The 24155-nt window shown below is 45.1% G+C and overlaps 1 protein-coding gene across 4 annotated transcripts in view; it reads right to left on the reverse strand.

The window, feature by feature from the left end:
* The window catches only part of HTT (huntingtin), a 2905635-nt gene that overhangs the window by 2532656 nt on the left and 348824 nt on the right, over positions 1–24155 (reverse strand). For 2 of the 4 annotated variants that reach the window (XM_069632053.1, XM_069632052.1), the window contains exons 9-10: positions 21656–21860; positions 19509–19556 (exon numbers count right to left, since the gene is read on the reverse strand). In XM_069632053.1, the coding sequence (XP_069488154.1) occupies positions 19509–19556; positions 21656–21860 (253 nt within the window). The remainder of the gene's footprint in view (positions 1–19508; positions 19557–21655; positions 21861–24155) is intronic. The other 2 variants (XM_069632055.1, XM_069632054.1) reach the window with 1 other exon arrangement.

Here is a 24155-nt window from a genome sequence, read left to right on the forward strand (position 1 = left end):
GTTAATGGTCGGGCCGACTGGCCCTTGTTGGCATTAGCTCGATTTACTGCCTAGGGCACCCGCTAACCAGTTCCAGTTTGATCTCTTATTTGGCTTTTCTATGTCTTGTGTTACATCGTTTTCATCTGTTGCTGTGCTTATGTTTCCATTTATTGTAATTTTTATTTGATCGCCGGGTGTAAAGCGTGCATGATTTTTATCACTAAATTCCTTTTCAATCTGGAGTGCTACTGGTCGCTCTGCTGCCTGCTCGCTTGTAGATCCTATTTGGGCCACACCAGATTTCTCGGCATGTCTATCCTGACTTTTAGAGTCTTCCGGACTTCCACTTTGGTTACCGATGGAAAATACATCTTCCCGGGACGTATTTCTTTCTTCATGAATGTCGAATCCCATGGACAGCAGAAACTGGATTGCGTTCATGAGCAGGTCACTTATTAATCTGGAGTCAATGTGAAGCCGGACTTTGTCATTTCGATGATCACTTACAAATTCGACTGTTTGAATATCATTTGACTCTATGGAGCGAAGGCCGGGCACATGATGTAATAGGCGTAATACGTTGTTTCTATTTAACGTTAGGCCATCTTTTGTATCTAAAATTCGTTCCAGGATCAATACGTGCCTCCCAGGCTTTTTGTGTTTCCCGTTTTGTAGGCTATTTTTTAGGATGACTTACCTCCAGGTTCCGTCATTCTTTTTGGCGGTTGATCCTATTGTAAGATCCTTTGAGCATGTTTTCAGTAAGGATTTACCTGGTGGAGTGTGGCATCTCGTTGTTCCAGCAGCATGCTTCACCTTCAGACTGTTTGTTAGAGTCCCTGTATCATTTCTGTTGTGTGATATTTCAATCAAACCGTTAACAGCTCTTAGCCGTTTTCTTTTCTCATCCATTGTCTCGAATTTGGTCTCTTGTTGTACTGGATCTGGGGCTTTTAAGTCTTCAATGGGCAATATTAGTTGGCAGATTCTTCCACAGTTTGCCATATCTTATGTGTGTTTTACCAGCTGCTTGTTCTCAATTTGTGGAACACTTTGATTGGCAGAGTCCTCAGCAGTTTGCTCTTCAGTTTCCTCATAGCATGAACCATCCTCGTAGGTAGAGAGATCAAGTAGTTCACTCTGTGCAATTTCTACACTTTCATCTACGATAATTGTTTCATCAACAGTGGTTTTTTCGTTTGTTTTAGGATTTGGCAGAGCTTTTTTGAGGCTTACACTCGGCTGTTCTGTGTTTACGAAGACATTCACTGCCTTCAGATTCCTGAGAAATTTTCTTGAGCCGAGATTATTTCGTTTTCTCTTGCATTTTTGATTTTTTGTTTTCTTTTCCAGTTCTTGACTTGAAGTGGCCAGGGTCGGTTTCTGAAATATATCGTAAGTTTTAGTCTTACTTAAATTTTGACCAGAAATATTTCCTCCACTTGAACTAGAGACCTCCACTTCATTTGTCGGACATGGAGATGGAAGGTCCGTTTCATTTGGTGTGTTGAGGATGCTTACGATCTTTTTCTTTTCACCTGTATACTGAGGATTTTGATTAACATGTAGGACTTGCGAATTGAAGTCACTGGACTCTGTGATGCCATCGGCATTGGCAGAAGTTGTTGGACACACTTCTGTTTGGGGGTAGGATCCTGGACGGCTGCAGTCTTCTCTTTTTCCAATTGATTGCGAATGTTTGGTTGGCACGTTACAGGGTGAAGATTATGAGTAACATTCGCCGCATTTGACGATGGGCAGGAGACCTGTATAGTTTGCATCAACGTGGGACATATAGTTCCCACGATAGACGGTTCCATACCTTCCATTTCTTCAGAACGAACTTGTGTTGTTTCTTTGTCTGGGTGTCCAGACAGATATGGTATTGCCGTACCGGTCCGGATTGCCGGTTGTTGATTCAGCCCCTCAAATCCTTTTATTTGGGTAACAACAGACCTCGATGAAGATTGCTGAGATGTCATCGTGTTTGGATCCACTTCATCCCTTCTCAGTTTTTGACTTTGTTTTAATAGCCCCAGTGCCTCTCTGGTCACCTCAGCTAAAACCCTCTTGTCTTCAGTATTATTTCTCTTTTGGTCTGCAAGGTCCTTAATGGACTGGTCTATTCTTTGGATGTTTCCCCAAAGTTTGGCAGTTGTCATAGCTCCCTGGGTATCTGCGAGAGGCAGTTTCGAATTCATTAAAGCAGACAGGGTTGAGAGATCTTTTATATTCTCGTTAATTTGCTCATACATCTTAAGCATAGGGGCTATCGCTATTGTCAGCGAAGACATGACAAAAGGTCTTAATTCATTTAAAGCCTCCTTGATTAATTTCTGAACGTTTGCATCGTTCCTACTTGGATTTGATGGAACTCTATTACTCAAACGTTTTGGTTTTGAATTATGCCTTTGTTCTTCTGGAGAGCATGAGAGAGATTCATCATTGCTAGATGAGGCTGGCCGTTTTTCTGTACTTAGGCTGAGAATAATTTTAGGTGAGGAGCATCTCTCTTGATGATTGCAGTTTAAATTTGTCGAAGGAGTAATATTGATTTGCCTGGGTCTGTTCTGTGAGCATTCGAACGGAGGTGACAGACTTTCAGCTACCCGTCTTCTTTTTCTTGCACCACCTAGCCAGTGATTCGGCGGGGTAGATTCCTTAACTGGTATCGGTGGTGTTTGCTGTGTTCGACATGGTTCGCTGTGTATTTCTTCTAGATTGCTTTTTAAGGTTAGAGAGCCATTCATTTCAGTAAAATCTAACAGCAGTTTATTTACAATGGCCAGCGAATTTTGTTTTTTTGCAGGGGATTGCAAGCTTTTTTTCATAATGTTGCTCTTTGAACAAACAGGATTTATATTTTCTTGTGGCGAGGCAATCCTCGCCTCGTCTTGGCAAGAGGTGTCATTGCATCTTTCCAGTTTTTCAGAAGATGGGTTCTTGATTTTACAATTTACATCTGTTTCTTCCATCAAGGGGGCAACTTCCATGCACTCCTTATTACAATCTGTATATTTTTCTCGAGTCTCAGTGGTGGAAACTATCGTTTTCACCTAACTCGGGTATGAGGGCAGGGTGAGTAATTGGTATATGAACTTTTTGAGCACTCACGGGGACTCCTGGACAGATCGGCGCGCATTCTAACCAGTCACTTGTGCAGTCTGAAGTTAGGCGCCTGTCTCTTGGCATTGTGACTACAGGCACGGGGTCTGCATCCAGTCCAGGCACTTGCACGGCTTGCAAGGCCAACACTCGCAACCGCGGCGGCTCAGATATGAGATTCCCTCCTCCCGTGGCCCCCAGGGGATCGGGGTCACCACTCTCCCTCCCCCGGGCACACTGCACACCTTGATCTCTTGGAGCGCGGCTGATTGACCCTTCCTTCGCCGCTGCCTCCTTCTCGGTACACCAGCAGCCGACCGCGGCAGCTGCATACACCCCGGCAGCCCCCACCACACCCGCCCCCAATGGAGCCAGCCGACTGTGAGGTAAGGTCTCATGATTTTTAAACATGAGGTGAGCCTGGGGTGGGTCATCAAGTGAGTATTCCATATATGTTGCCTCAGTTACAAAGTTATTAGCTCTCGTGTTTGAATGATTTTCGCGAGGCTCTGGGTCTGGGAGAGAGATAATACGAGGGGCCGGGGAAGAAAGGCTGCATATTTTTCTTACTTGAGCAGTCGCAGAATCCTCCTTATTTGGGCTTGTAGTTTCGGTTGTCTTCGAAGGTACTCCTCGCTCAGTTCTGCGCAGCTGTAGGCGCGTTAGAGGGTGGTGGGTGATTCGTGGTAGCTGCTTTCGCGGTCCATGTTTACCACACACTAGATGGCAGAAGGTGCCTCGTAAGCCTCGTGAGCCTCCAGAGACTCACGAGACTCTGCACCGACTCCGCGCCGCTCTGCGGAAAGAGGAGGTTTTTAAGTCCACACCCCTCTGGTTGATGGTAGCAATAGAAGAAGGACAGCACTTCTCCAGCAGGAACTCCAGGTAAGCAATGGGTCAGAGACTCACGAGACTCTGCACCGACTCCACATTTACCTTTTCAGAGAAGATCAATAATCTCCCATCATTTGTGTCCACTCTCCATACGCTAAACCAGGAGTCTGCAACATTTGGCTCACCAGATGTTTTAGACTACAACTCCCATGATTCCTCACCACTGTGTATGCTGGCTCTGGTTGATAGGGGTTGACATAAAGGAAGCATAATGTGTGTCCTCTCCACAACCAGATGCAAACCTTGCTCTACTGCCTTCATACAGGTGTCTCCCTCAACAGATTATCATCAACTTAATGGCTTCTAGCATATGCTATGATCTGCCTTGCTTTCCGTATTGTCCTTCACCAGTCTGATATTCCATGACATTAATTTCAGGCATTATATATCCAGATGTAGTCAGACTCCAAAGGCAATGTTCCTGTTCCATCACATGAAGCAAATGTGCCATATCCCAACCTACTACAAACATCGGACCGTAGCTCAAGCATATATTGTATGACATCAAAATTACAACAGACAAACGTGGTATAATCAAGCACTAATATTGAACCCCAACCACATCAGTTCCACAAACAAACCAGTTGAAGCCCTATACGAACATTAGCAAGTAACAACTGTGTGCATTTGATCCTGCAGGCGCAGAAGCACACTACAATCTGCACTTCCCATGTGGACATCAGCAATCAGCTGACCATTTCAGAAGATATTCTAGACACTGTACTCTGTACAACTAAACTGTAGTCAATCTATCTTATCTGTGGTGGTCCTGTTTTAGTGGCTCACTTGGGGGTGCATGTCAGCAACCACAGATTTCTATTTAGAAATTCCTCTGCCCCCTATGGCTCGGTGAGAAGGGCACTGCCATTTCCAGATCTGCTAGATATATCACGGTATAGTATTTGAATCCAGCGCCCCGTCTTACATTGTGGAAAATCTGTGGGATTCTGTACTGCCAAGAACAGAGACAAGACATTGTTTTCATATCCAAATGTGCCTTGTTCTATTGCCACACTCCACAGCATATCTCCGTAGTATAGACTGAAGCCATCTTAGCCACTGCTGCTCAGAGTTTAGCTCACTACAGCAGGAGAGAAAGCAGACCAGCTTTCCTCTGCCTTTTTCCATTACTGCACAGCTCAGGGGTTGTTCTACACTCTGCTGCCCTGGCAGGAGGAAAGTCTTTCTACCTCCTGTGAGAAACCCGTCGGTGTTCGCACTCCTAACCCCCTTGGATCCTCTGCACAGGTGGCCAGGGAAAGGCCATCGCTGCTGGATCCTAACTCCCCTCAATTCCCCATATGGGACACTTGACAGTACTGAGACGAGGAAGAGGCAACTGAGAGTAATGAACATCACACACTTGCACCACGTTGGTACTGGTACAAGGAAGATGCCTGCAAGGTAGTATGAAGTTCAAGCATGTCCTCCAAATTATGGTCACGCAAAACTTATTGAGAGAACACACCTGCAACCTGTTGGAGGAGTACATGTGTATAAAAGGAGGGGGAAATAGCAACAAGGAGGGCAGGAGCAGGGAGTCCTGTATGAGAAGCAGGGAACTGTGCTGGAAAAGAAGCGAGCCGCTGAAGAGAACTGCTGTGGAGAGGTCCGAGGTGTACAGCACACCGAGACGCTTAAGACTGCCAGGAGAAGTGACCTGCAACAGCCTGGTGTGATAGCAAGAGCTCTGTGGTATGGACTGGCAGCAAATAAGGGATCCGGGAGGAAAGGCTGCCACTTTACCTTTCGCGTGAAGTGCTCATTCCCCATTGTCGGGAGGCCGGCCTAGGGGTGTCAAAGAGGCAGAGGTTGGACCCCCAAGCAGCAGATGCTACAGATCGTGTGCTCCAAGCTCAGGACAGCAACCAAAGAGACGGGTGAGTTTATGTAACATGGGAAATCCGGTGCACGAAGCGCGAGCAAATGAACAGTACCCTTTGTGTAGAAATACATTGTAATTGGCAGCAGAGTAGACAAGTGTGTTACCAAAGCACATTATTGAAGGTCTCTGCGCCGAAGCCTTTTTCAATTGTGATGTTCAAAGAGTCCGAAATACTTTGTATCAGAGTGTTCAAGTTCCTTAACCTCTCAAGTGCCAAGAACGAGCTATCTTGTCCTTGACATTACGTCGCAAAGTAGGGATCGCACAAACCTGAAATCCAACCCCTGGGCTATATGAGGGGGAGGTTCCACCTCACGGCCCGGGCCGTTGGATTTCTTTCAGTTAATGCACGCCACCATGAAACAAAGTACTTTAGCCCGCGGCCGCCATTCTCGGCTGATACAGTGAAAATGAAAGGCGAGTCTCCACCTTTCTCCCCCTCGATCTACGGCACACCTTTGTTGAAGCATTGCTGGGCATGGATCAGGTGCAGAGCGCTCGATCCGCGCCCAGCAATGCCACTAGACCACCAGGGACCTGTTTGTGACATGGGGGGAGAGGAGGCTGCTTATTGTGTAAGCAGCTCTGCCCCCCCACCGTACCCCTCCCCCTGTGCCCCAAAGCATGGGGCCACACGTATTGGCAACCCTGGGGGCAGATGAGTGATCATCTGCCCCCAGGGAAGGGGGCAAAAAATAATAAAATAAAAGGAGATTGGGTGGGGGGCCACTAGACCACCAGGATTATTTTCAGAATGAAAGGGGGGTGGCTCTCTCTCCCCCACCGCAAATGGAGGGGTGGGTTCTCATGTAGTCCACCCCTGAGGCAGATTGCTAGTTCAACCTTGCAATCTACCCCTAGGAAGGGGCAAATGTGTTTTTACTGGGGGGTGAGGGTCAGTAGACCACCAGGGATGGCTTGAAAGGGGGCCGTGATCGGAGAGTAGTAGTTATTATTTGTTTTTGCTGGGGTGACCATAGGTAACAAATGTTTTTTGTTTCGTTTACAGCTTTTTCTACGTGAGCAGCTGCAATGTTATGGGAGTACTGTTTTTTATTATTCTACGGTTAGGGCCCATTGTCAGTGGGGTGGGTGGGAGTGGGGCTGGATTGTTGGTGGTATGGGAGGGAGTGGGCCGTCTGGGGAGATATTTTGGTGGGCTGGGACGGAACTCCAGGGTTGCCCCCCATGCCGGCATAACATTTGTGTTTTCCTGGGAGCGGCTGTCTCCCATGTGGGTTGACCGTGCGCAAGCCCAGGATGCCCCTCTGGCTGTGCTGCATTACAGATGTCACCTCTGGGGAGGAATGGGGATCCCCGGAACTGCTGCTGGACTTGGGGATGGTCGACCCACATGGGAGACAGCCGCCCAAGTCCGGGGATATAACCGCCCGAATATCCTGGAGATCTGGCGGACCTGCGGTACAGCTTTTCCCTTCGGGGAGGTATCGGGACTCCCTGGTGAGGAAAAGCTGTAAGAGGCCAGCAAGAACTCCAGGACGGTTGGAGGTGATGTTCCCGGCCGTGAGCATCCGTTTCCCATGTGGGTGTACCGTCCCCAAACACAGCAGTAGCGCCAGGGAGCCCCTGCAGGGTCCCCCGTCCCTCCCCCATGGGGAAATCCTGTCCCCGACCTTTTCCAGAAGGAGACGCTGTAACACAGCTCAGCCAGAGCTCCAGGTTCGGCTTGGGGATGGTTGACCCACATGGGTGACGGGTGCCCAAGTCCTGGGACATCACCCCGACCATCCTTGAGCTGTGGCTGGTTTGTGTTACACCTTCTTCCTCTGTGAAAGGACGGGGAGCCTGCCGAGGCTAGCTGAAACCGCAGCTGGACTTGTGGACGGTCAACCCACATGAGGGACAACCACCCAAGGCCAGGGAAATAACAAATCACCCCTTCCTAAACTTGGAGTTCGGTCTACTTTTCAAAAATGTATGCCTTTCTGTCTTCCCATTCAGCTTTCCTACCCTGCTCTTCCATTCCGTCCACGCATGTCCTATTGGAAAAAAGGCCAAAATCGCCTACCTCACACAAAACAGCTGGTAACCATATCAAAATATGTTTTTTTTGGCTTTCACTCAACCTGTTCTTGAAAGCCTGGAAAATGGTGAATTCAGCACAGCAAACCATTTGTTGCTAGCACTTACACGGAAATAAACACAGGCTTCTTTGTACATCATTTTATTAGCATTTTCTAAAAAAAAACAACATTTTCTCCCTTTTTGGTTATTTTTCTTACCCCCCCCCCTACAGCAAATTAGGATTCCTACATGTGGGCAAAAAAGGGGCCAAATTTGGGCAGGATATCTCATGTAACAAAAGTTACAAGGGATTGAATGGCAACATACCGAAATCACCCAAAAAAGCCCTTGGCACTGGGTGGGTGGGAGGGGGGGGGGGGGGGGAGAGGAGACGGTTTTGAAAGTCTCCGAGTATGGGGAACTTCACTTAAAGTGAAAGCCACCAATATTCCATGGAGGGTTGAATGAAAACAAGAGCATAAGCCAAAACAATGTCCAGAGAATGTCAAATTGAATGCAAACATTATAATTAAGCAGGAAATACTGCATGATATCTTTAGAGGTGAATGGAACTGTGCAATCAATAACAATCACTGCATACTGCATTTTGGACACCGCTGAAGTTTCCAATTTAAATAAATCACTGAATGTTGGTTTCATTAACTATAAGCAATCCTGAAAATAACTGTATAACCTGAAGAAAAGAAGTGATCCTACATGGGCCAAAAGAAGGATGAAGAAAATAGTTGAGGCCTTTTTCTATTGTGTGAACTATGGTGAAATACAATTCCTTAAACAGGGAATCCTGAGACTTCATGATTCTTTCTTTTGTGCTTTAAACTGTGACAACTTGAGACTTCTTGTGGAACGGTGTTAGATTTGGGGAACAGAGCTGGAAGACGCTCCGAATCTTTGGTTGAACACCGTTTCTTTTGACTGTTACATCCCTGTACACTGGTTTGTTGTAGTTGTGAGGTCAAGGATGGGTTTTGGACACAGACAGGCTTAAGTTGACATCTTTGACTCAGACTTTTATTATTCTAATTCGGGTGGGACAATCCCACCTTAGCATAGGGCAAGTTAAGCTTTCAACCATCCTGACATTTAAGTTAATAAATATTCTTTTGTTCAACTTGATATCTCTTGTATGTGTCGTACTTCGTGATGCCTTCACACTCTTTTGTAGTCAAAAAGATTTTGGTTGTCACCTCCTGGAACAGCTCATACACATGGGTTATTCCATCATATCTGCTGGGGAAGCCTGTGTGGACATTTTCCTTTCATGTCAGATCTGCTACTGAGGAGAACACTGCCTCACAGAGCACCTGCAACCAGATAGCTAGTTGCTGTGTGAACATCCATAGATAGACATCACCATCCCACTCATTTAGGTGCTGCATTGCAGTGGTGTTGTCTGTCAGGATCTGTGAAACAATTCCTTGACATGTAAGAAGCTAAAAGAGCACGTTTGATTGAAGAGCTCTTTATATAAATCCTCTTCTCTTGTTTCTCTAAATGTCTAACTGAACAAGTCACTACCCAACCCAAAGGAGAAGCATAAGTCACCAATATCAATTGGGGCAAGGTTGGCCAAAGAGTGCGCCTCACAGGACAGGTTGAGCTGCATCAACCTTTGTATAGTACCTTGGAAAATGCCAAAAGCAGATACTGGAACCAGATCTTTGAACTCTCCCCAGAAGTGGGAATACTGTGTGGGAACATGCCCATTACAGGAAATGGATCGCTAGTCTTGCTTCTGATACAAGCACGATGCTTAAGGTCAAACACAAAACGAATTTTGAAACCTGCGGTTGAAAAAGACACTGCCTGAACAGACATCCTGAATACAAACCCCAGGTGAGAAAACGCACCACAGCCTGATTATCAAACAGTATATTACTTTGCTTTCAGTTGCTAGGCATCGAAATAGGGAAACATGATTTTCTCCCCCCGGAGTAAAGCAGACACCTTTGGCAGAACCTTTAAGAACATTGGGGAGTGCAGACCGAAAAACAGCAGGATAAATTGGAAATGCTCCAGCACAGCAAACTGAAGCGATTTCCTGTGAGTGACATAAATGGGTACATGGAAAGAAGCATCCGGGTGGCCTAGGGACACCAAGCAGCCAGAAATTTCATTGAAAAAAATCTCTCATTTTAGAGTCTTCAGATGGGGTTAGAGGAGTTTACCTTCTTTGAAGTGGGTTGGGAGTGGTCTGGCATAGTCTCACCACACATCCCAATTTCCTCGGGGCCAGGATTTTAGATCTCCCTTATTTGGAAGCGGCAAGGAGGTGGGGGGTGGGGGCTTGGAGAGAGTACGGAAGTGGTTAAAGCGCAGATCGTGTCCTGGATTCCCTTAATTTAGCCCAATCCTTGACAGGAAACGCAGCAGCCTACTCTCCCCAATGAAGCATTGGAGAGGAGTCAAGCTGACTCAGCAGCCACTCAGTTTAACCAGCAGCCTAATGAGGTGCATGGCTGCCCTCAGTGGGAAATGAGTCGGAGAGGAAAGCAGCACACGAAGTGGCTCACCTAGAACCGCATGCTGATTTACCTGGAGGGGAAAGTAATGGGACCATAGGCATAACAAAAACCACTGGGGGGTCTCATAAGCAACCTGGTCTCTGGAACTAGGTAGATGCAGGAGACCCAAGAGGTTTAGGAAGGACAAGGCTGTGATCGAGAGCCAGCAGTAGAATTGTTGGATCATCTGCAGAATGTTCCTCACACAATCCTTTTGAGGGAAAAACTTGCCTATGGTCCAACACTAAAATACCCAAGACTACTCTGCCTAGAAGTGAACCACCTGACTTTCAGGAAACAGCTCAACACTTAATAAAAGATAATAGAAACGGACTAAAAACTGTACATCAGAAACATGGTCCATTTATGACAAGCAATTGAGAAACTCTCCACACTACCAACTGTGGGAAATCAATTTGGTGACATGGATTCTCTCCTGCGTGACACTGTTCCACACCGGAATCTCTGAAATTCACACGCAAGAGCCACTCTAATCCCCCTTCTCCTGTGCACCACCATCGCTCAGAGTATGGCCATACAGCTAATCTGTCTGATTCATTCCAACCACAAATAACAGATTTTCAAACTGGCACAAGTGACCGGTACTTCCAACCTGCATTCATCATCTCTGAATGTTTGCGCACCTGAATTCTCGCCATCGGATTAACAGACCCTGTCCCCTTTCTCATAGAGTCATGTGCAGCGAGGCCAACAATATTGGCAGAACAGTGTTAGATAAGGCCACTTTACACTGGGCTACTAAAGTAAAGGTACTAAGATGGATGGTGTTGAACCCCAAACTGTTGAGCAGGCGACGTTAAGTGCTCAGACTGCCAATGGGGAGCATGCCTAATCAGCCAGTCATTCAGGTAAGTAACGACTTGGGCATGGTCCACCCTGAGACCAGCTGTCACGAGCAGCATAAGTCTTGTGAAGACTCTGGGGCCTGATGAGAGGGCGAAGGGCAGAACAGCAAACTGGAGGCACATTCCCTTCAACCCCCAACCACAAACCCCTTGTTTTTCATGGATGGGAACATGAAAGTAAGCATCCTGTTGTCACCATCTTACACTCACCAGCTCTATAGTGCCTTTCTCTAGCAGGGCTAAAATTTCCTGCACAAGGAGCAGATCTGGAGTCCTCAAAGAGTGGCTCCCGTTGGATTGCTCAGAGATCTTTGAATGGAAGGAAGGCAGTACCCATGGGCTATGGTTTCCAATGCCCAAGCATAGTATGTCTCGCCATTCTTCTAGATGCTAAGAAAGTCTGCCCCACCACATATGAACTGTGACTCAAGACCTCAGAGAGGTTTTGAGGCGAGTGATGCAGTGGCAGATGGTAAAGATGCCCCTGCTTGAGCTGGCTTTGCAACTCTCCCTCGTCCACCACGAGGGAATCTTCTTTGGCCTCTTTGACCAGCCATTCCTCTCGCTCTTAACTGAAGAGTAGTAGCGAAAAGATCTACCCCTCCAAAGATGTCCACTAGGGCGAAAAGGTGGAGGCTGCCTAATAGTGACACCAAAAGATTTGGCTGCCGCCTTTAAGGTCTGCAACTTCTCAAGGCTCTCGTCAGCCTTGTTGCCCAAAAGGTGAGACCTATCACAGGGCATGTTGAGTCTGGATTAGACATCCGGTGCAAAAACAGACTTCCTCAACCACACAAATCTACGTATAATGGTGCTAATAGCCATGGCTCTGCTGATGCAATCAACAGAATCCAGACCTGACTTAAGAGACTCACAAGGCTTCTTTGCCGTCTCAAATTATGGCTAAGAATCCGTCTCTTTCTTCCCCCCCGGGAATGTGCTCTGCCACCTTGGAAATGCAGTCCCATAGAGTGAATGAGAATTTTGCAAGGGCACATGTGGAGTTGGCGGGTTTGAGCGCCATACTACCTGCAGAAAATACTTTCCTTGCCCATCAATCTACCCATTTGTTGTCCCTATCTGGATGGATGGTAGGGTAAACTGCCTGCTTTGAAGTTGTGGTACCTGCCTGCACCACCAGACTCTCTAGAGTGGGGTGTTTAGACAGGTAGTCGGGTCACTACTGGAAGGGCAGTATTTTTTGATCAGATTTGTATTCACAGCCCGATTAGTTTCAGGCGTCTCCCAATTTGCTGCAACCCTTTTTTTGGAGCGCAATATGGAAAGGCAGTTTAGGATCCATCTGTGGAACCTCATCCAGGATGTCCGTCAGATCATCCTGCTCAAATGGTAATGGAGGCCTACTACCCCCATATATTCTACCACCTTGGACCTTGGACTTTAGCTACCTATATGAAGCATCAGCATGTTCCCCAGCCGCTGGCCTTCCAAGATCTACCTCAGGTGAGGTGTCTACCCCACTGACAGTCAGTAAATTATCATAAAGATCTTTCAACCTTGATTGGTGTGCCAAATTGGAGACCAAAGGTTGCATCATTGTCTGAAGGTTCATTCTCCTCACATTGAGGTGAGACAAAAAATATTCTTTCCTTGGTAAAGATAGGTTTTTTTCAGGCATCAAGGGTTTGACACACTGGATATGATGACTCCTCGAGTCAAGGTGATGGCACCATAGGTTTAGATGGGCCTCTTGGCGTCGACTGTATAGCTGGCGTCGATTGCTTAGCTGGCATTGGTGGTGCAGCAGGCATCAAAGGCACTGCCGGCATCAAAGGTGACAGCCGATGTCAAGGGCTTGGCTGGCGTCAAAGGCGCAGCAAGCATTGATGGTGTCAACTACCTCGACTTATGTTTATGTTTTCGGCTCAAAGGATCCTTCGATTTGCCATCGCGTCGAGGCCTCGACAGTTCTCAATGAGGATCAGGCCTTAGTCCCGGGCATGAGGGCGCACAGGATTTAGCTCAAGCCCTTTCCTTATTGGCTTCTGTGGAAGACGCGGTAGGAACATGGCTTGCCCTGGGTTTTTGCTTTTTCAAATATTTTCAGCATTTCTGCTTTAAATGCTGCCCATTCGGCAGGTGTGGAGTTTTATGTCGGACAAGATACCCTCTCATGGGGGTTCCATGTAATAATGTCCCTGCAAAAATGTCTAACACATATTTAGCAGTTTTTTGCAGAGACGTTTTTACAAGGGGAACAGGGGACATCCACGCAACCTGTCCCCATACATAATGTCACCATACATATTGTCGCCAATGGCTTTTCCCAGCGACATTATGTATTATGCATGGGTTCATTATTGCCCGATACCTCTCAGGGGTCAAAGAAGACGACCTCTGGTGCCTCTTTTTGGACTTAGACGATGATGAGCGGTGGGAGCCACTTCTCAATCTCCATCTTTTAACTTTCTTCCTCTGAGGAGAGTCACCTCTCGACTCGTCGGTCGAAGGTTTTTTGGTTGGCGTAGATGGTGACTTTTTAGGGTTTCCACCTACCATCAATTTCCCCTTTCGCTCCTTCAGGGCCTTGCCGGTCCTTGACTGGCACTTGGAGCAGGCTGAGGTCTTATGCTCCACCCCGAGACACCATTTACATATACAGTGTGGGTCAGTCAACAACATTTTCAAGTCACAATCTCGACACTTCTTGAACCCGGTCTTCACAGTAGTCCGTGTCGATGAAGACATACTCGCGAGTAATAAATGAGGCGTGCCGTATTTCTCGAATCAATAGCATTGACAGAAAAACAGAATTAAAGCCAACAGGCGCTGCGCGTGCTATATATGCCTTCGATAACATCTCGAAACGGAGGTCCTCATCGATGCACAGCTCCTTCTGCCAAACATATTTTCAAAGCTGGATATCGAATATCAGAGATGAGGAATACGTGGGAGGACAATCCATTCGAAGGACACATTTTGGAATGAAAGGTGGTAGCCCTGCAAAATGACCTGGAAGGCCAAGGCATCGCAAGTGGCTTTGATGCACTCCTTTTAACAACAAGGATTAAATTCTCTTCCGTCAGTGCTGAGTGATAGAAATTACTCAAATTAATTCTGCTTTGAAGTGAGTGTGGAGGAGGCAGGAGGGCACTGAGGAGGCAGAGATGCTCCATGTGGGTGTGAGTTTGTTTGGAGGTGGGACTTCTCCCAATGGCATGGTGAAAACAGCGCAGCTGCTGCTTCCCCTGTTGACTATGTTGGGAAGCGTGACCCCTCTGCATGAATGACAAAAAGGGGAAAACGATGACCCCCTTCCCCAAAGATAAGGAAATGCCTTGCTGCACGGTCAAGCTAAGGGATTTCGCAATGGACTTGTAGGCCGTTAACATCTCCAAAGCTGCTTCTTTGCCATCTAAAATAAGTTACAAAAATTGTCCTTGCACTTCCTGGGTCAAACTGGAAGTGGCCTCTCTCACTACGGAGGGTGTGAAAGGGCAATTCACTGCCCTCAAAATCAGACTCTCAGTCTAAACCTTTCAGCCTAAGGCATCCAATTTTGGCATGGTCATCAAGAGGGAAGAGTAAGGAAGGCTGATGCTTTCATACTGGTGGTGGAGACCTGAACCATAAGGCTCGCTGGCGGTGAGGTGAATAGACAAACAAAAACAGACATAGGCCTGTGCTTTTTCACATTGCAGCTAGTGAGAATAAAAGCTAGCTTCTCCCAGAGGGGCAAAAACAATGCCAGGAAGGATGCAGATGAAAGGCAGCATTGCTTCTTCAGGAGACGTTTGTTATAGGATATCTATACAAGATGGTTGCTTATTGTTCACTGAAGGGACAGCCATGGCAATTAATCAAATGCCTTCCCAGCAGTGCACTGAAATGCCACAGAAGGCGGTAGACCTGAACTCCATCTAAGGTGCTGTATACCTAAACCACTGGGCTCCCCGACATCAGATGTGTGACTTCCTCATACTGCCCCCAGAACTACTTCAGGAGAGCTCCCATCTCACCCACCTCCATGGATTCCAACCAAAAAAGTAATGGGCTTTCCCAATTCATTGAATCTTGTAAGGGATGGACTCCTTGCAACCCAGACCATTTTGAAGTCCCTAGTCGTCAAAGCCAGAGTTAGCACTGAGGTGCTAGAAGCCAAGATGATGTCTAAGAGATCCTGCCTGAGCTTGTAAGTGTACAGTGGTGGTATACAGAGGTCCTCTATTGTGCAGGAGGGAACAGAAAGCCTAAGCTCAACCACTGACTCAGTCGTCCAGTACCAAAGCCTTAGCAAAAGATGAGCATCATTTCTGGCACGATTCCTTCCACTATTATTGGGTAGAGGAGCCAGTGTGGTACCTGAGTCGAAACAAGGGTAAGTGCTGACCCATCCCCCCTTTGGATTCCCAACCTAGAGAGTGGACTCTTCAGGAAGAGGAAGATGGATGTTTCCAGTGAAGAAGAGCTCCTGGAGTGGGACCTTTTCTTATCCCTATTGTCTCCTATGAACCAGTTCAAACATTTTTATGGGTGATGGGGAATGGAAATGCACCTACAAAGTGAAGGCACCTACAAAGTTGAGAATCCTACAAAATGAGGGTTCCTATGGAAGTCTTGCAGGCTTTGAGGAGGGCTGCAAACACCTGGACTACTCTTCCCTAACAACCCTCAGTGTTATGATCTGGTCCCAAGGCCAACATGCAGCACCTGTGCAAATCGGACTCATACAGAGTGGGAAGCACAAGGGGGCTGGTCGCTGGAGGAAGTTTGTTTACAGGTGTTACCCAAATATTGCTTCTAGGTTTATGGGTTTCTTGCACCCTTCATCTCAGTTGACTGTTGCGAGTTTATAGGGTTTCTGAACCATATGCCAGTTCATTTCCATGCTGAATCTCTTGGGCATGCCTCCGGGTTTCCTTGATGTGCCTGTAGTACAAGAAGAGCTTCTCTACAGGGGATAGCAGGAGCAACAATCCTATTCCCTCCTCCATAAGATCGTTGGTCTGGGCTTGGTCTCATTCCCCTTCTAATGTTCTCCAACCTCTTCTGAATTATTACCAACTTCCTCCAGATTTCCATACTGGCTTCTCCTGATGTTTCACTCCAACCTCCTTTAATGGGTTAATATTGCTGCGAAAATATGACACCATTCTAGTATGGCAATATTTTTGCGGGGCTATTAACACATAGAACCCTTTTCCTCCTCTCACCACCAACCTCATTTCCAAACTCTCCTCACCAACCCTTATAACACTCTCCAACTCAAACAACTGCATGACGCAATATCCTTCTCCAAGCTCCCACACTGAGCTTGGGGGCTTTTGTAGGACCTTGGCCCAGCCTTCCGGCAGCTCTCTGGTGAAAGGAGACACAGGGATATTTATTTATAGCATTTTTGTAGTTGGGATGAGGCTTGGCTCTTGGGCACTGCCCCTGGGATGGTGCATAGTACTGATGTGGGACTTGGGATGGGTTGGTCCCTCTCGTGCAGTTGGTCTGATGGCCACACCCTAGCTCTGCCTTCCAGCCTCTCCTGTACAATCTGCCATATAGCCGATTTAGAAGAAAGAAAACTGGCCGAGTGCCAGCAATATTGTCACAATACTTTTATTCTTATACCACATCTAGAAATCAAATGAGGAAAACAAAATAAAACACCCAAAAATGTCTACACTCATAGCTTTGTTGCAGGTCTACAGGGGTCTCCGAACCCTATGCCAGTTAAAATGTGTGCTGAATCTCTTGCATATGGTCTCACCAACAAGCCTGTGGTACACTACACTTTTTCCATGGGGGATAGCAGGAGCCAAGACCCTTGCCCGTGTGCCTCACCCTTAACATCTCTGGTAGTGGGCTGGTCACTTTTCCCACCTAGGATCTCGACATCTTCCTCCTCTAAAGAGTACTCTACACCACCTCCAATCTCCTTCCCTGCCTGCCTCCCCAGGAACTGAAGCTCGTTCCTCCTCCTGCCTCCAACATAGGCTTTGGGCCAACTGGCTTCCCTGATCTGTCTATCAGATATCTATGCTCAGCCTACTTTGGTACCTCCTACTGTTCACCTGATTTTCTCCAACCTCCTCTTGAAGTTCCTTACCAGCCTCCTCCAGACACTTTTAAACAACCCCCTCCTGATGCTTCATAACCTCTTCCTCACTATCAATAAATATCCTCCCGAGGTACTTTTCCATGAGGCACTTCTCCATCCTCCTCCTTTCCTCCAACCACCTCCTTCTCCCCATTTTACGGCCAATTGTCTAAACGTTGCTCACCAACCCTTGAAGCCCTCTCCATATTGCTCCATCCTACTGCCACAACTCCTTCTCGAAGCTCCCACACCAACTGCCTGAGCGTTTGGGTTATTACAGGGATTTGGCCCCCGTCCTTCCAGGCCATCTCTGTTAAAAGGGAACACTAGCATGTTACTTAAGGCAGCTGGAATATGGAGTTGCTGTTGGGCCCCATCCCAGAGGATGGCTTCCTGTCCTTATGAGATTTTGGGCTTCTTCCTTTTCTTGGAAGTTTCTCCGTCTGGTTATCACAATCTGACCGTCACTTTGGGCTAAAATCACTTAGCCTATCTGTTCTTATATATTGTGTAAGAATGGAGACCTGGTGGGATGGCGGTCTGATAGTCACGTTTCCCAATTGAGACCTTCCCTTTTCAGCCATGTAGATTAATATGGGATTTCTGCATCTGCATGAGGAGACGTGAGCATACAATTGCTGCCGTTCCTTAACAAGCTTAAAAAGGCAGGAGTGTCTCTGAGGGAAATGTGACTTTCTGACATACGACACGAACCAGGAAGGGGGGCAGTTCCTCTACATAACTACCTTAGGTTCACCATCCGCTATCTTGGTAAAACACACAGACCGCATGGGTCATCCTTTCACCCTCTTGGGAGTCACCCGATCCTGGCAGGGCACGTACCACAGCTTTCCAAATTCCTCAACAGTCCAAACGCCTGATGGCTTAGGGGGCTAAATGTTGCCAACATAAATGTGCTAAGCAAAGTCTAAGCATGTAGGAAAAAGAACTGAGGTTAATATTGCACTGACAGCGCCATGTATACTACGCATAACGTGAGTCATGGCCACCAACAAACTGGACAAGAGAAGTGGTGCTTTCTCAGGTGGCTGTGAAAAATATTTCTGATGCCAATCTGTGCCTGGGAAGATATTTCTAAGATGAGGACTCTGTGGGAGAAAGGTACCCATAAGATGACTAGTCTACCGTTTACAGTCCAAGTGCAGTTGGCACATTCTTCTGAAAAGCTTTGTAGAGGTTTGTGTGTGGCACAGGCTATCATCTCACATTCTTTAGCCACATATTGGCCAATGAAATGTCATCAAGTCTTTACTTATTTCTTTAAATCTTATTAGTCAAAGTAATAGATGAACAACTGCCCCATGCAAAGTTGTGTAGAGCGATTAAGATGACAAATCCTTTCAGAAACAGATCATCACCCTGTGTGTGTTCACTATATCCCTTTCTCACAGATAAAAAGCACTTTCTGCTAATGCTACACAGGTATTGGTTGTAGAAAAAAACCTTCATTAAAATCTTTCCCCTTCACTAACTTATGAAATAATTTCAAACCACCACAAGCAAAGCTTTGTGGCTAAAGGTGTGAACAAAAACGTACTTAAAAAATGGCAAGAGATTTTTAATTTTTAAAAGTGAAAAAGTAAATTATTCAAATGAAATGGTTACAAAAGAAATTAAGGGGAAAACGTACCGAGAAACAAAATCTTTCATAAACGTTTTAGGCGGAATAGTCGACAAATATGAATGCCAGAGTGCACAGAACAAACTCAGGGTCTCAGTATCAACATGCAAGAGAAACGAAGAGAGCAAATGCTAAGCGTGGTTAAGATTCAAATGTGTCCAACGGTGCCCATCATGCAACATGATTAGTGTGAAAGGGTGGTGCTAGAAATCATTCAAACCAGCAAAGAGAAAGCATTTGCCAAAAGGCTGTTACCACAGAAATTAGATTATTATTGACAAAGTACATTTACTTCTCTTTCAAACATATGCTACTGTAAAATACACACTGTTATAATTTAGAAAATGTGCTCCCAGAACAAATATATTATTTAAGGGTGTAACGAATGCATTATAGCCAGTGGAATTCTAGGCAATTAACCATCAAAGTGGGGTACCCATCTAGACAATACAATTAAAATAGCTGGCTTACACAGGAGTAAAACCTGAAAAGAAATTAAAGTTGATTAGCAATGTATTTGTACAATAATCACCTTTTTGCTTTCTTGTTAGAATAGGGCTGCAGGTAGAACCCCCACCAGCTGCAAAATCACAGAAGAAAAGAGGTGAAAGACACAGAAAAAGGAATTCTGCTGTTAACTATCTGAAATTCTAAGAAACCTCCCACCACCAAAGGTAAGCAAATCAGCAGCTGACAGAATTGCAAAAAGTAATTTCTGAATTTTTTGGCGGGGTCATTTATGCATGCTCATTTACATGTGTAAAAAGAAGCAATACACAGGCCATGCATCTTTTACATATTAGGTTGCTAGTAGTTTGCATTTTAGTTAAGAGGCCACACCAAAAACACTCAGCCAACACAGATTAGTTACACTTGAAACACCCTCATTTAGTGACACAAAGAAACATTCCTGTGGCTATTATGTGCACTTTGTAAAATCAATTGACATAAAATAATGATAGATATTTTTTCCTTTGAAAATTGCACTAAAGAGTAACATTGCTAAGCAGAATATTTTCAGTTATATTAGGAAACGGCTATTTTCAAGAAACATTTTAATAATAATATGCTTATCCTCAGAAGGGGAATAATTACCTGAATGGTGGTTCTGGTACTTCATCTTAACCAGTCTGCAAAAGTTTGGGAATTCCCACCTGGCCTACTTTGGCAGTAATTCCTACCCATGTATGAAAGAGGGAAAGCAGGATCGAAGAGTGAAATAACCGTTCTTTCTGCTAGGAAAAATTTATTTTGTTCAACAAAAAATCTAAAATGGCGAGTAAAATCTTTAGTACTGTTTAATCATTATACGATACCCGCAACTTGTTTTTTAGTTTAATCAATGCTGTTAAATGTAAAATGTTTGCATTTGAGCATGTTACTTTTTTTCAATGTGTATGTTTTTACAAATGTGAAGACCATAAGCCTCTGGGTTTTAGGTTGCTGATGGCTGGGTCTGTTAGAAACGAAATGTTTATATGTTATTAAGGCACACTTTTTAATGCCTTAGTTTTTACAATTAGAGACATTGATTATCTCAGCACCACTTGCTACTGCACTGTATGGCGATCCCTACTACTCCAAACTAATGGTGGGGAGGGAGAAGAAGGGACAGCTCACCCACAATATTTGTATATATCCATGTACTTATTTCTCAGAGGACTTTCGTCACACTCCCAAGGGGTATACGTCGATTTCTCTTACACCACTGGCATTTTAATACACACTTGAAGCATGGACTAGAGTTTGAGCTTGAAAACGTATTCCATACATCTATCACCAATTTATGTTATATCGGTGATACAAGTGTCCATCAAAGGTTGCTAGCTAGATGGAATATACAACTTTGGTCATCACTGTCAGATAAAAACCCAAAAGAGGTTGTGGCATGGATCAAATGGTCCTCCGTTGATGGAATCCAGCTAATTCTCTGAATCTTATAGAAAACCAGCCTAAATCTGTATTCACAATTTACAGTTGGAATTAGTATTGGCTCTTAATCAAAGACAGCGGTTGCCACGAAAGTACATCAGACACCACACTCTACTAACGACATTGTAATGCACACTATGGACCAGTTACACTAATGACAAGAGTGCATAATGTGTATTTGAAGTATCAGAGAATTTCTCAGGTTCCGGCATTGTACCCCTAGTATATGGTCTATATTGGCTGCTTAATTTTTGGATAAAGCACAAGACAGCATTTATAGTTTCCAAAACATTATCTTGCTCTGGGTCAGGCTATTTGGGAAACCATCAAGGTTATCTTACACTTAGTATTAATCAAGCCTACTGCAAGTACGGACTTCCCTTCCAACTTTAAGGTCCAAAAATGAGTGGTAAACAATAGGCTTTTAACGAACAACTGATTTCATCAACTTGGATTCTCCACCCTGATCATGGTTTACAATTGTATTCCTAGTATTAAATATGTCATTTTTACAATGAGCCATGAATGGATTCCTGTGGAAAAAGCAGATACAGAAATGCAAGAATCGCAAACATTTTAAAATAGGGAAAAAGAGAAACTATGAACCATTGTTTTTTTATTAATTTACCAGGCACCTTCAGGTCAGCGAAACACACCACATTAAACATATTAAGCATGTTAAAAGACCTCAAGCCTTCTGTAAACTTGGATCTCTCCCGTTCAGACTGCTGTCAAACTAAGACTTACCTATAAGTTCCACAATACTCCCACTGCGGCTTCTAGTGGTCGACTCATCTCGGGAAAAACTTAACCGTGCAATGCCACCTTCAGTGGTCAGGGCATAGAGGAGATCAGGAGGTGTCGTCCGAAAAAGCTGTTGAAGTAATTCTAAAGCTCCAGTAACCACATTGTGGTCCTTGTGCTGGGTGTAATGCAAGGTGAGCTCATAAACCTTGGGAAGAAAAATTAACAGAGCTATGTCAAGAAGCCACGTAAATGGTATAAGATGTGCTAGAGGGCCATGTTGCATTACACTAATAACATGCATAGTTAAAATAATGAAATTCACTTTATTCACGAGTCATCACATTTGCTTTTAAGGATGGGAAATGAGAAAACATTTTGTCCATTTATGCTGTTTTAATAATTAAAATGACCTTCGATGGTTCGAATGCATCTCTTAAACCCGATTTCAAAAATCTGATTATGGAGGGAATGCAGGCTGACGTATGTGACCTAATTACGGAAATGGCATGGTGCTACCACTGGAGGGATACGGTTTTCAGTTTGTATGCCATATGATGGCGCACAATTAGTTTTTTCAAAGATGGTTTTGAATGAAGGCAACAACTTTTTCTAGTACTTCACTAAATTCAAAGATGGCCTGGCCTAAATCTACAACCATGACTGTAGTTATTATCTATTCAACTCTTGCTAGACTGCATCTCTCATACGCATTAACCAAGGCCCAAATAAAACTTTCTTGCTGAGCGTCCAGCATTACATAAGGCTCTTCATATCGATGGGCTGGTGATGGGCTTTTGGAGTCATGGGATGACCACAGCTTTTATGAGTGGGGTGGAAACCATTCTGTATACCAACAATTTATCACACAGGTTATCAAGCACTGGTTCTATTTTTGTTGAATGTTTGAAGAATACTGCAGGCCATGGGCATGTGAAGGACACATTAGTTTGAGAGGTCACGGCGATAGTCTATTGGGCAGAGCTCGTTTTTCTTTCTAAAATGGTAGACTTTTTGAAATAACTTTCCTATTTTGGAACTGTGACCTATTTCCACAGATGGCTTTTGGGTGACAACGTATCAGGATTTCAAAGACTGTTTTTGTCTTTGGTATGATTGGATTTGCAAAATGTTTACTTTTTTGCACGTTTCTCTTGATGTTATTTATTGTACCACTTATTTGTCACATATATGCAGTTTGTACGTCTCTTGATAGTGATGGGGCATAAATAGCCAAGGCTATTTTAATGTGCTGGTGTAGGGTCTGGAGCAATGCATCTGTATTCATTGAGTCTCTGGGGGTTCAGTATGAAATGGGGAGAACGTGGTAGAAAGTTTCAAGCTAGAAGTCGTGTACACGTCTGCAATTGTGGGTAGCAGCATCATCTGTTGTGACCACCAAGGGCCTCAGTTTTGACTGGATTTTGGGCATACCCTAGATATGTGCTCAGACTAGTGTTGCTTAGTTGAGGTCATCTCTATGATGGAAACTCCCAGAGTGAGGATGACATCCACAGTACAGACTATGCTGTGAGTAGGCCATGGATCAGTTGTGTGAATCCAAATGAAAACGTATGGTTGCACTGGTCAGACACGGCTTTGCAAGAGTTGGTTTTCAAGATGATGGTTGAAGTCCCCAACTACAATATCCCATCCCAATAGGAGGAGTAGGTAGGTGTTCTATCAAGCTGTGCTAGTCTTCAATGAAGTTGGTAATGTAGCCGGGAGTTTGGTTAGGTGGTTAGCAATGTGAGCAATACATTGGAACTGATGGAGCAATAGGGAAATGTGAAAACTTATCTGTGTGCTTCTGAGGGCCGAATGGTGCATGTCGTGATTCCGGTGACACTAAAGACATTAACCACAGACAGGGAATATTAACATGAGAATAACCAGTCCACCAAAACAATTACAGCACAGAAGGGTGAACCAGTAGAAGCATTCCAACCAATGACGCAATCACCTAAAATAAACTGATTCTGTCCCTCAGAGAAAAACTGTGCTAGTCCTGGAAGAAAATTTCTCCTTTCGGTTTGCTGATATAACGCCCATCTAAAAAGGGATAGTCAAAAGGGGAATCCCTGTCAGGTGGTTAACTAAATGGCCATACAAAATTATCAAATAATTATTAGCCATACATTGTTATGGCTATTTAGTTAACCACCCAACATTTATGCAAATTAGCCTCAATAAAAGGGTCGGTTTTCGTGAGGGTATCATTGGTAGTATACATACAACATCAGGATCATGTTTGGATCCAATTTGCAGTGGCATCAGCAAGGCATTCTGGGTATGCAAATTAGCCCGGATGCAAACCTTTTCTCCAGGAAATTGTCTTTGTCGAAGAGGGCAATGGAGAGGGCATGGCTTGGCGCCATGACGGTCGGTCTGGCTCTGTGAGAGCGCTCAGCCGTGACCACGCACCCAACGTATTATGCACCAGTGAAATTAACTCCCGGTACTGATCCTCTGTGCCTGCGACGGTGGAATGGCTGCTGCACAC

Source organism: Ambystoma mexicanum, chromosome 6q, assembly GCF_040938575.1.
Source record: "Ambystoma mexicanum isolate Mex_15411 chromosome 6q, UKY_AmexF1_1, whole genome shotgun sequence".
In the NCBI taxonomy this organism is placed as follows: Eukaryota; Metazoa; Chordata; class Amphibia; order Caudata; family Ambystomatidae; genus Ambystoma; species Ambystoma mexicanum.